Here is a 12,726-nt window from a genome sequence, read left to right on the forward strand (position 1 = left end):
CCCTGGGCAAACTGTTACTGTAGAGCAAGGAGCAGATGTGGGGAGGGTGGTTAGTTTTCCCTGTCCTCCTGGATACAACCTGCAGCCTGGATGTACTGCAGCCTGAAGCCTGGATGTGCTGAACACCCTCCCCCCATCTTGGCCATGTGCCCTCAGTCTTGGCCTGCCACACTGTTTCCCACACCTTCTCTGTTTGAATTTGTGAGGAAGAGCCTTCTGGTACAGTGCTGCTCATTCAGAGCATTGTGCAATGTGGTTCTGAGGCTTCAGTAGTGTTTGCAAAGGGCAAAGCATCAGTATGCATTTTGAGGGGTGTCTGAGTTTTTGTGAACCAGGTATCCTAGGCATCCCACATCACAGTGGCAATTGGTTCATGGGACCAGGCTGGAGAAAGAATGAGATTTTCTAGTCCCAATAATATAACATCATCAATTATTTCTTTAAGTTTCCTCCCAAGGCTGATGGGCAACTGCAGCTAGGATAAACAAGTGATTAGTCCATTCCCCTTTTCTCTCTGCCACCTGCAGACTATAAGAAGATGACATTTGATGAGCTGGCCTTGAAGGATCCCTTGATAGCTGTGAAAGTCTTAAGCGAGGACTATGGGTTCTTCTGTGCCAAGTTTCCTTCCCTTGGTATGTACTACTTAACTAGAACTGTAGCAGACTTAAGGAGATGCTTGGGCAGTGAATAGGAGGCACAGTTTTAAAACTCTGTGATATGACATTGAATGAATCCTGGAAAAGTCAGACAGTTCTTGCTCACTTGCTTCCCATGGTCTGGACTCTAGGTCTAGGAGACTGTCTCTAGGAGGAAAAGGAGGAGAAATCTGGTCATTCAGAAAGTCCAGTGCTCCCGACCCTGTGCCACAGTTTAGGGGAAAAGGGAGGATTTCTAGTAGCCAGCCCCAGAAAGAGAAGACCATGCTCTGATGACAGACATCCAGAGCATAGTCCCTTTTCAGCTGACCTTACAGCACAGCCACTACCATCATGGGGATGGAGGTAGCACACAGCCCCAGTTTAAACTCTCTGGGATTCCTCTGCCCAGAGCTACATTGCTGTGTTAGCTGTCTGACAACTGTGTAATAGTGGGGCAGGGGCATCATTCTATTCTCTCTGGAACAGCATTAGGGCCAGAACTTCCTAGAAGTATTCCCTCGAGCAAGATGAGCAAAAGCAGCCTGCGCTCAGGGAAGAGGAGTACCTTCTTGTTAAGGAAACCATCCACCAGACCCAGGTATTGCACCACAGCCATGGGACTTGCTTACTTTCTCTTATCTCCACTCTATCCAGCATCAAGATTTCCAGACAGCTGCTGGCCAACTCATTTTCCTTCAGGACCACTCCCACCTGCCTCAGAGACCAGGGCTCCCTGGAGACATGGATGGCGGGTGGGATCTGGGCAGGGGAATGTGGGAAGGAGGGGAATAAATTCCTTATTTTTCCCACCCTTCATATGTAACCGTCTTGCACATGAAACTTCCGCCCTATCATGCAGACCTAGGATCACACCCTAGCCTCCCAATGCACTTCTTTTTCCTTTCTCATTTTATTCCCAGTGTAGCTGACTCCTCTTCAGTCCAATGGTACTGCATGGCTTCCACTGACCACTTGTGGTCTGCAAGGCATCCAAAGCAAATACTTTCAGGTGCCTAACAACAGTGCAGTGACTTTAAGCTTGCTCCTACTTCATTGTCTGGTTAGGGTCTTCTGTTCAGAATGGCAGCCACTGGCATTCATTCTGGTCTCTTATGGTAATGTAAATCCAAAATGTCTCTATGATTTACACCAAATCAGTAGTGGCTGACTGATTTCATTTGGAGTCAGCCTCATAGGGTAAATTCCCCTGAAACTACTGACCCATCGGAGGTTTCATCTGCCACATGGGAGCATGGCAGGAGGCTTGATTCCATAATGCCCAGTGAATTAATAGATAAGTATCAGGCAGATATCTGCTTTCCAGTGTTAGAGAAAATATATGCTCTGTGGCAGTGCCTTGATTTGCCCATTCCCATGCACTGAGTTTCTAGGCTTTTCACCATCTCTGCAAATCAGGGAAAAATTTACTGTGCCAGTGGAGAAGCTGGCATGGAGGTCTTGCTCTTAAGGCCCCATGCAGTGGAACTGCCACCTCAGCCAGCATCTTCCTTCTCTTCAGGTGTTTCTTGGAAGTTCTGCACAGTGCTATCCACCTGGAGTACTTCAAGCAATTTCTCATTCGAAACAACGCTGAACATCCGTTGCTGTTCTGGCTTGCGGTGGAGAAGATAAGTGCTGAGACCAATACCAACACTCTGCGAGATGCAATCACCCATGTTGTCAAGAATTTCTTCCGCTCCATGACCCCTCCTGGTATCCAGAATCTCTTCCTGCTGTTCTGTGGGCTGGGCTTCCAGGGAAGGCAAAACTGATCAAGGTGGTAAAGCAAAGGAGATAGTGTCTCCTAGGTTTTTTTTCTGGCAAGGAGATGTGCAGAACTTTCACGAGGGCTGTTCTGAGGAAGTCTAGGCCCTGGCCAGTGGCTCCCCGCTGCCTCCTCCCGCCAGGCTCAGCTCCATGGGATTCCCGGAGTCACCCGGAGTGCAGCCCTGTGGCGGGAGGCGGGGCAGAGCCAGCCAAGCAGCTCCCCCAGCCCCAGGGAGCGCAGCCCGGCGGTGGGAGGCAGCGGGGAGTCAGTGACGGAGCTGCTCCGACAGCAGCCTGGTGGCGGGAGGCTCCACAGTCCACGGCGTCGAGCCTGGCAGCGGGAGGCTGTGGAGAGCCGGGGCGGGGGCAGTCCGAGTGAAGCCCACGGAGCTGGCCCGTGGCTGTCTGGCGCCTCCCGCCGCCAGGCTCAGCTCCGCGGGGCTGTGGAGCCTCCCGCCACTGGGCTCTGCTCGTCAGGGCTGCGCTGCGGGCAGCTCCGCCACTGGCGAGCACAGCCCGGGCCAGTGCTCTCCCCCGCCTCCCACCGTCAGACTCAGCTCCGTGGGGCTGGCGGAGCCGCTCAGTGTGCGGCCCGGTGGGGAAAGCCAGGGCTGCTTGCTGAACCTGCCCTCCCAGTGCTGCCACCAAGCACCGGGAGGAGACCAGTGCCGCCCCGGGAGTGGAGGACACCGCCTGCCCTCAGTTGCTGAGCGTCGTCGTGCCCTGAAGCCCCTGGTGCAGCGCAGCCCGTCATCTGCAGGCAGGCAGCATCCGCTGCTCCCAGGGCTGCAGCACCAGGCTCTCCCTGCTGCTCGGGGCAGGCTGTGGTGATGGAAAGCGGGCTGCTGCCACCCCAACATTTGCTGTAGCCCCCCACACACCTGCCCCCCCAGCGGTGCCACCCAGGCAGCAGTGGCAGCCTCCTGTCTCCTCCAGCCTCCTGTCATCCCACCCCGGGAGGAGTCCAGCACAGCTCTCCTGGGGGTGCGAGCCCCCAGATCTGTGCATGAGAAGACAGCAGGCTGCCACCACCAGCAAGGGAAACAAGTTTTGCTTTCAACTGTTTGAGGTGCAGTGTCACAAAAACTCTGCACCTATCTCCTTGAAACTTGGTAGGCTTCATGCCCTCAGAAGGGGCTACCATCCCTGCAATTTTCATCCAAATCAGGCAAGAAATGACAAAGTTATAGGCATTTTCATGATTCCCCATTATAGTCTCTGGGTGAAACATCAAAACGTTGAAATAGCAAAACAGTTTTGACAAAATGAAACAGAATGGTGCTTCAAAACTAAATGAAATGCTGTCCCTTCGAAATGGCGAAACGGAAGTCGAAATGAAATGATGCTGTTTAACACAGCCCTAATGGGGATTTAGTAATTTGTTGTACAGCTACATCCTAATAAAATGTTTGTTTAGGTAGGTGACCAGCTCATGTTACACTGAGTTGATTCATGGAAGAACTGGTTTTGAAACAGTGCCAGAGCTATTAAAACTATAAACTAATACCCTGGTTTTCCCCATCAATGGCAGAATCCTTGGAGGAGTCCTTATCAAGGACTGGCTTAAGGTCTCTGTGCAGGGCTTCAGGTGAGGTAGACACTCTTGTCCTTCAGCTATATTTCCAGGTAGCTGCACCACAGATCTCTGCTGAATGCAGAGATCTTGCTGCAGGATTTAGGTCCCACTTTGTAGCAGAGTATACAGAGTCTTGAAAATCCTCACTACCCAGTCTAGTGTGATTTCTACTCAGCAGGGATCTTATTTCTCATTTTATTTCTCTTCATTTCATTGTTTCTTAAGACTCCTTTCCTTACGGTCACCTAGCACCCTGGAAGGGACTACTATGACCCTATTCAGGGACCTACTGGTTTGGTTAAGGATGATACTACCTCAGGCAGAGGGCTGAACTAGATGACCTATGTAGGTCCCTTCCAGTCCTGTTTTTCTATGATTTCTATGATGAACTTCACCTAGCGATTCCTGCTGTGGAGAGAATAATGCTTCCTTGTCTCCATTAGCTGTTATTGGACTCAGTTATAACACTTACAATGTGTGTAAGATACCATTATCTCTAAAGACCCTACCACACATCCAAATTAGCTGGATTGAAACCAGCTATAAAGTTGTTACGCATTTTCAAGCACAAAATTTGCAGCTGGTTGGCTCTTTTTATAGCTGGATGGATGTCTTTATGGCATGATAATTACTTTGCACATGTGGCCAGTCTAAATTTATTGCACAATTAACCATTGACTTGTGTGATAAATACTTGGTACATGTGGCTGGTCTTTGCACCAGTGGCTGGTGTAAATTTATTGTGCAATAAGCCAATTAATTGCATAATATATGTAAAATGTGGCAGGAGCCTAAGTGTATTCTTACAGACATAGGCATGGGTTCAAACATGCAGCAAATTAGTAAAAAAATAAGCTAAGCAATAATGGAAAATGCGTTCAGTAAAAGTGATAGAATGAGTAGTGATATTAAGCAGGGTGATGGATGATGATGACTCTAGTCCTTGTGAACAAGAGAGATGGAGTAATTTTCTAGATAATTCAGAAATTATAACACAGCTGGTGGATGATAGGAAGTTATCCTGTGTCTTTTCCAGAGGAACTGCTGCAGTGCAATGCTCCCATCATCAAAGAAATAGCCAAGGCCAGCATGGTCACCACCTCCATGTTAATAACAGCACAGCACTTAGTCATGAAAGCAATGGACGAGAAATGGTAAGGGCTCCTGAGCTTTCCTGAGATGCAGGGCACTGTTGCTAACTTACTTAACAGTGGTTACACAACCACATTTCCCTCATGGGGATACACTTCAGCATTAGACTGCTTTCTGTACACCTTGTTCATAGGTTTATAAAGTCACCTGTTCAAATATATGTGCTAATGTTGAAAAATAAGACAGCAAGGCCAGCACTAAATCTCAAAGTGCTAACTCAGTCCTGCCTGGCTCCAGCAAAGACTTGCAGTTGATGTAGTGGTGGCTACCTGTATAAGGACAGTAGGGTTGGGTCTGTTTATTTTAATATTCAAATATATGTACATGTTATGATAAGGGAAGGCCATAATGGCCCTTTCTTAACCAGGAGTTCAGGAGCAGGGTACTACACACAGGAATGGTAGCCCCTATTTGCTTTAACTTGTGGTCAGCAAGAGAGGTTCATGGGGATGGGCCCCAGATACTGTTTAGGTTCACCTTCTGCCTCAAGTTTCCCCACAAAAATGGAAGTGGCATAAGGGAGGCTTGATCATTGTAGAAATGAATGCCCTGCTCTGCTGTCTCCCGATAACAACCTTTACAAACCTCACTTCCAGCTTTTAAGGGCAGTGAGTCTGGTTGCCCTTGGCATGCTTTCACATTCCTGGGGGTCCATTCTGGCAGGTTTCATATGTACCAAGACCTGTTCCCTGGGAGCAATGTTTATGAGACTCACGCGGTCAAAAAGCAGAGGAAGGGAACCTTCATGAAGGACAACCTGGTGAGTAAGGAGAACGTGGTGACATGACAACGTGCTAGAGAGGTGGTGGCCAGTGTGTTTTGTAGATGTGCCAATGTAAATGCAAAGGGGGTCGGGCAAGAAGAGCACATGCAGGGCTGCAGAACAATGGCCAGAGAGGGAGTTAACATCTACAGGCCCTGTCCTGTGAGGTCAACTGCAGGAACAGACCTCTGTGGCGCTTGTGTGGGGGTCAGTGATTTCACATAGTGGTTTAGTTCATAATCGTAGGTGCTCGTGGAGGGGGAGCCTTCCTCATTCAGACCTTGGGGGATAGGACTGGGATAATTATTTTAAGGCATCCCCATCTGGCCCACAGTTAATTACTGCCTTCCCTTGCTGCCTCACTAACTGCTGTAGTGCTATGTGTAGGCTGAAACCATCTATGCTCTCTAACACAGAAAAGAGTCTGGTTTATGCTACGTGCCTTTATCAGGAGCATCTGCAAGTTCCAGAAGGAGATGGCCAGTCCAAAATCTCGCAAAGCATTTGAGACCTTTCTCCACAAGGAGCTAACAAACAAAAAGGAAAGTATGTCTAGATCCATGCCTTGTTCCCTTTCTATCTTCAGGACCTCTTGTGTGGCAGGGTGTTTTCTTACCAGGGGGTCCTCTGTTCAAAGCAGGTGAGAGGCCTGGATACCACCTGGTTCAGAACAAATGAAGGTGCTGGGTTGTTCTGTCCATAGCAAGAATCTGCTCCCAAGGAATTAGCCACTAGAGAAGGGACTCGTGGCCTCTGGTCTAGGAGAACAGAGCACTCAAGATGGCATGTGGCACCTAAACCAAGTACCTGGGTACCTAGTGTTAATCTAAGCACACATGCAAGTGGGCTTTTTTATAGACCCATTAGGTGACATCACTTAGGCATCACAGTTCAAAGACCAGGCCCCACCAGTTGGGCACCAACTCTGTCTTTGGGAATGATCCAGACTCTCCCAGTGCGCCCCCCAGCTACTGCTTGTATTTCCAATGAGTCTATGGAGCAGCATAGGAAGTATTTACACAGCCTCTGATCTTGCTAGGGAGCACAACCATGAAAGCCTCCCCCACCCTCTCTCCCAGCCACTTGTTCCTGCTCTGCACATGCCAAATGGCAAAGAATGCCATGAGGCCCGTTAGGTGTGCACCCATCACTGTGCTCTTTCCCAGGCATGTTTTGTGGCACAATCCAGAGCTTCTCTCATTGCATTTGCTGTACATTTTTCAGTATTTGGCACATATGGAATGGAAGCAAAAGGATGAGCAGTTTTGTGGCAGTGCGCCCTAGCAGTCAGAGGCTGTGTCAACATGCCCTTAGCCCCTGGCTACAGACATTAACATCTACCATATGGTGACTTACCTGTAGCACTAGCATAAATCCTTTTCATGTAATGCCTTGGTGTAGTGCTTTAACATATATAGGAAAGAATACTTTAGATGAGGTAGGGGGTAGGATACAGGTTGGTATTGTCAGAAATATTTTTAAGGTCTTGGGGTAAGTTGCTAGGCAGACACCATATGTACATAACAGAAAGAAACAGCAAGGCTGGTGACATCTGCACCAGTGGATTTGATTCTCACTCTTATTTCCAGCCCAAATGCAACACACTCCTGGTTCCAGCCCAAATGCAACCACTCCTGGTTCAAGCAAGATAAATTATTTAAAGCTGCAATATTGTATATAAGATGCTGGAAAATGTGATGCTGGAAAACATCCCATAGTGTTTAAAACTCGCTGTTTGCCTCATACCTTAGATAGCAATTCCAGGACACCAACAGAGAAGATTTCATTGCATCTTCCATTTTGCTTTCTCAGATCTGCCCTCCAGCTCCATACGCACTAACTTTGTAGGGTCTAGCCCCCGTCAGAACATCCCTACCGCCAGCACAGGAGAGGATGCTGAAGTGGCAGTCATAAAGCGCCGCATCTTAAACCGAATAATTACTGTCAGCTTCCTAGTCAATGACCTCTGGTTCTTCCTGGAGATTGACAAGTAAGCCTCCTCTGCTCCACTAGCTCAGCCCTGGCCATCAAACAGTAGGTTTTTCTGGTGTGGGAGTGCTTCTCTTTGTAGCTCCACTTTGCATGGACTAATATATCCATTGGGCCAGAGAGTGAGTATTACCATTTATTCTAATTGCTAGGCTACTTAGCTGGAAGGGAGGAGATCTTGGTCCTTGTCTCTACTCCAAAGAAATGTAATATAAAATACTTAACAGTTTTCCATTGTAGGTTTTGTAAGCTGTCTGATTCAGCTGCGGCACTAGCCACCTGCGGAATGTACTCCGAAAAAGAAGCTGCCTTTTTAAAGAGCAAAGCAGTCATGATCGCTAAAGTCTTCCTGCACTCAGAGGTGCCCCCTAAGCTGCGGGTAGGATGCTGGAATATGCACACCATGCTTACCACTGAGAAGATTTAGGAACCTTTTAGATTGGGATCTGTCTGACAAATGGAATGAGGAATAGGATTGAATCTGCTCTAGCAAAACCTACTCTGGTTCTGAAGACTGGTCCATGACATGGTCTGAAATCAGGTAGTGGCATCAGTTCAGGTTTTAGTGGACAGGAGCCCATCATCATGAAAAACTGCTGTCACAGCTGATCCTCACTGGCAATCCAGAAAGAGCGAGGACTGAATGGCAATGGAAACTGAGCAACCACCACACTCCTTCAAGCCTGGGTAGAAGCACAGAAGCTGCCACTGCAGTCAGTGGAGGAGATCCTTTCAGTTTGTGCCCCCTAGAGGTCACTGATATCCAACCCATGGTGTGCTGCTGTTTTGTTTATCCTTATGTCCAGGGCTTTTCAGGGTGGTGGGACTAGATGAAAGGGATAGACATGGACTTCCTTTGGTTTTTAGCTGCTTAGCCAGGAAATAGACATGCATGCTCCCTGGACACCTCTGAGTTATAGCAGTGTTTCTTAAGTTGATTCAGCATGCTTCTCTCTTGGTTTAGGGGAAGCTGTGTTATTGCCAGACTGTCTCTCCCTCCTTCCAAAGAAACCATGAGTGCAGATGGGATACTAGTAGGGCAGGCAGCAGGACAGTGTGTGTGTTCAGTAGGGCTGCTGCCCATATGCCAAACCACACTTGTGATATAGCCTCTGTTCTGTGGCTAGGTGAACATAACCGAGGGACAGAGAGACTACATCCGAAACTTAACTTCCAAGGCAACAGTGGATCGCAGCCTCTATCATGGGGCCATATTTACTGTGTTCCCAGTCCTGATATACTTCTGGAGAAGGTAAATATACCTCTCTCTTGGTTTAGGGGAAGCTGTGTTATTGCCAGACTCTGTCCCTCCCTCCTTCCAAAGAAACCATGAGTGCAGATGGGATGCTATTTCCAGCCACAGTGCTCATAAAAATTAAGGGTTTGGTTGTTAATGTGCTGCGTTTGCCTTAACATTTCCCTTTCAGATACTGCAACTGGAGGGTAATGGAGTCCTTCCACAAGTACCAGAAAGGGAAAAGATTTGTCTCTACACCCACCAAAACTTCACCTGAAACATCTGGCATCTTCAGTGGGGGTAAGTCTAGATGCATGGTGGGCAAAATATGGCCCATGGGCTGGATCCAGCCTGCCAGCTGCACCGCTCCTCATGGGACTAGGCCCTGCCTGCTTCCACCCGGGGCAGCCTGTGCCACACTCCCACCCATGCCAGCTGACAGCCCTGGCCCTGGCCAACATGCACAGCTTCCCAGCAGGGCTACTCCTGGGTACTGCTCAGCTCCCTCTGCATCCAGTGGCTTCTCCTCCTCCTGCCCTTTCTGCGCTGGTTCCCACACACACATGCATACCCCACACCTGCCCAAGCCTCCTCACCCCCCAATATACAAGAGTAACACTTTATTTTGAGCCAGTATGCAACCACCTCTATATACACTATGCAAAAACACATAGAACAGGACAAAATTATTTTTTTAAATAAAATTAAAATGTTAAAGTAGATGCTTGATTTTTAGTATATGATTTGGGGTTTTTTTTATGAATATTATGTAAAAATGATACCTTCTGGAAGATTATATGTGTGTAGCTCTCAACAGCTCACCAAAACTTGTTAAGTGGTCTGCCAGCCAAAATAGTTGCCTATGTGTTAGAGATAGAGTTTCCTCTGTGTCTTACACATTGCAGCATCAAATAAGCTGCACATTAGTCCTCTCAGCCTTGCTTGATTTCTGATGGCCTCAGAAGATTGTCAGCAGGTTCTGTAGGAGGACAGAATGATTCCATGCACCAGGACAGGCTGGGGATCAACTAGAGTGGGAACTTACCCATGACTGGGCAGTACACATTGAGGGCTACAGGTTGTACAGAAGGGACAGAGTAGGGAAGAAAGGAGGTGAAGTTGCTCTTTATGTAAAGAAACATTATACACCTACCCTAATCAAAATGGGATCAGAGGAGGAGAAAGTTGAGGTATTGTGGGTTAGGATACATGGAGGTCGAGGGGAAAGAGACTTGGTTTCATAGTTTCATAGTTGGTAGGGTCAGAAGGGACCTGAGCAGATCATCGAGTCCAACCCCCTGCCATGGCAGGAAAGATTACTGGGGTCAAACGACCCCAGCAGGGTGTACATCTAGCTTCCTCTTAAAGACCCCCAGGGTAGGAGCCAGCACCACTTCCCTTGAAAGTTGGTTCCAGACCCTAGCTGCCCTGACCATGAAGTAGCACCTCCTGATGTCTAATCTAAATCTACCCTCTGCCAGCTTGTGACCATTATTTCTAGTCACTCCTGGTAGTGCTCGGAGGAACAGGGACTCCCCCGATGCCTGCTGGTCCCCCCGACTAGTTTGTAACAGGTCACTAGATTCCCCCTCAGCCTTCTCGTGTGGAGGCTGAACAGGTTCAGGTCCCGTAGCCTCTCCTTGTAGGGCTTGCCCTGCTGCCCCCTGATCATGCAAATGGCCCTCCTCTGGACCCTCTCCATGTTGTCCACATCCCTCTTGAAGTGTGGCGCCCAGAACTGGATGCAGTACTCCAGCTGTGGCCTGACCAGTGTCACATAGAGGGGGAGGACCACCTCCCTGGACCTACTTGAGATGCATCAGTGGATGCATGACAAGTTGCGGTTGGCCTTCCTGACTGCATCCCCACACTGCCAGCCCATGTTCATCTTGGCATCAATGATGACTCCAAGATCCTTTTCTGCCTCTGTAGTGACGAGAAGGGGGTTCCCCAGCCTGCAGGTGTGGTGCTGGTTCTTCCTTTCCAGGTGCATCACCTTGCACTTGTCAGTGTTGAATCCCATCCCATTCTCATCCGCCCACCCCAGTAACCTGTCTAAGTCTGATTGCAGCCTATTCCTCCCTTCTAGCGTGCTCACATCCCCCTATATCTTAGTGTCATCAGCAAATTTGAACAGGGTGCTTAGTACCCCCTCATCCAAGTCACTGATGAAGATGTTGAACAGTGCAGGCCCAAGAACCAAGCCCTGGGGAACCCCATGCCCACATCCCTCCAGGTCGAAAATGACCCATCCACCACCACTCTGGGTGCAGCCCTCCAGCCAGTTGGTGACCCATTTGACTGTGTGGGTGTTGACACCACAGTCCCCCAGTTTATTAATGAGAACGGGGTGAGAGACAGTGTCAAAGGCCTTCCGAAAGTCCAGAAAGACTATGTCCACTGCTACCCCTGCATCTAAGGATTTGGTGACCTGGTTGTACAAGGCCACCAGGTTGGTCTGACAGGACCTGCCTCTAATGAACCCGTGTTGGTTGCCCCTAAGCATAACCTCCCCCGCTGGCCCCTTGTGGACATGCGCCAGGATAATTCTCTCAAAAAGCTTACCCAGGATCGAGGTAAGACTAACTGGCCTATGGTTTCCCGGGTCCTCCTTCCTCCTTTTTTTAAAGATGGGAACCATGTTGGCCCTCTTCCAGTCCTCTGGCACCACACCAGAGCACCACAAGTGCTCATAAAGCCGTGCCGCAATGACCTCAGCTGATTCCCTCAGCACTCTGGGGTGGAGATCGTCAGGACCAGCTGATTTGAATACATCCAGTCCCTCCAGAAGTTTCCTAACTAGATCCTCACTGACCCTTGGCCAAGGTACGCCTCCCCTGGGGCCTGAGGGGGGCCTGGTGTGGGGGCTGATCTGGTCCCTATTCAGGAAAATGGAGGCAAAGAAGTCATTTAATAGGTTAGCTTTGTCATCTGGTGTGATGACCAGATTTCCTAGTGTGTCTTGCAGGGGCACCATGTTACCCAGTACCTTCTTTTTGCCCTGTATGTATTTAAAGGACTTCTTGTTGTCCTTGATCCAGGAAGCTAGTCCCAGTTCTATCTGCTACCAATCACCACACCAAGAGGAAAAGCTAGACTTGGAATCTTGAGGCAGCTCTCAGAGGTCATATGGTCTAGGGACATGGTTGTCATGGGGGACCTAAACTACTCTGACATCTGCTGGGAGGAGCAGTCAGCCAAATCCAGTCATTCACGTAGGTTCTTAACTTGCATACAGGACCTTCCCCTAATGCAGGGGGTATATGGTCCCACTAGGGGAAATTCCTTACTGGACTTGGTGTTGGCAGATCCGAGTAATTACAGGCCAGTCAGCCTCACATCCATCCTTGGAAAAGTCTTTGAAAAGATTATGAAGGATCATATCTGTGGGAGTCCAGTGGGAAAAATAATGCAGCAGAGAAACCAGCATGGATTTGTAGCAGGTAGATCATACCTGACCAATCTGTTTTGGTTTATGACAGGGTCACAAAATGCTTAGACACAGGAGTAGAGGTGGATGTGATTTTTTTGTATTTTAGCAAGGCCTCTGATACGGTATCTCATCCCATTCTCATAAATAAATTAAGAGGCTGTGATAAAG

The 12,726-nt window shown here is 48.7% G+C and overlaps 1 protein-coding gene across 1 annotated transcript in view; it reads left to right on the top strand.

The window, feature by feature from the left end:
- Nucleotides 1-12,726, top strand: part of RGSL1 (regulator of G protein signaling like 1) — a 65,545-nt gene that overhangs the window by 39,620 nt on the left and 13,199 nt on the right. The window contains exons 7-15 of the mRNA XM_090049749.1: nucleotides 579-635; nucleotides 2,161-2,354; nucleotides 5,021-5,138; nucleotides 5,800-5,896; nucleotides 6,316-6,445; nucleotides 7,712-7,889; nucleotides 8,129-8,267; nucleotides 9,016-9,140; nucleotides 9,316-9,425. Of these exons, the coding sequence (XP_089905875.1) occupies nucleotides 579-635; nucleotides 2,161-2,354; nucleotides 5,021-5,138; nucleotides 5,800-5,896; nucleotides 6,316-6,445; nucleotides 7,712-7,889; nucleotides 8,129-8,267; nucleotides 9,016-9,140; nucleotides 9,316-9,425 (1,148 nt within the window). The remainder of the gene's footprint in view (nucleotides 1-578; nucleotides 636-2,160; nucleotides 2,355-5,020; nucleotides 5,139-5,799; nucleotides 5,897-6,315; nucleotides 6,446-7,711; nucleotides 7,890-8,128; nucleotides 8,268-9,015; nucleotides 9,141-9,315; nucleotides 9,426-12,726) is intronic.

Source organism: Crocodylus siamensis, chromosome 5, assembly GCF_052110815.1.
Source record: "Crocodylus siamensis isolate JL-2025a chromosome 5, ASM5211081v1, whole genome shotgun sequence".
Lineage (NCBI taxonomy): Eukaryota > Metazoa > Chordata > Crocodylia > Crocodylidae > Crocodylus > Crocodylus siamensis.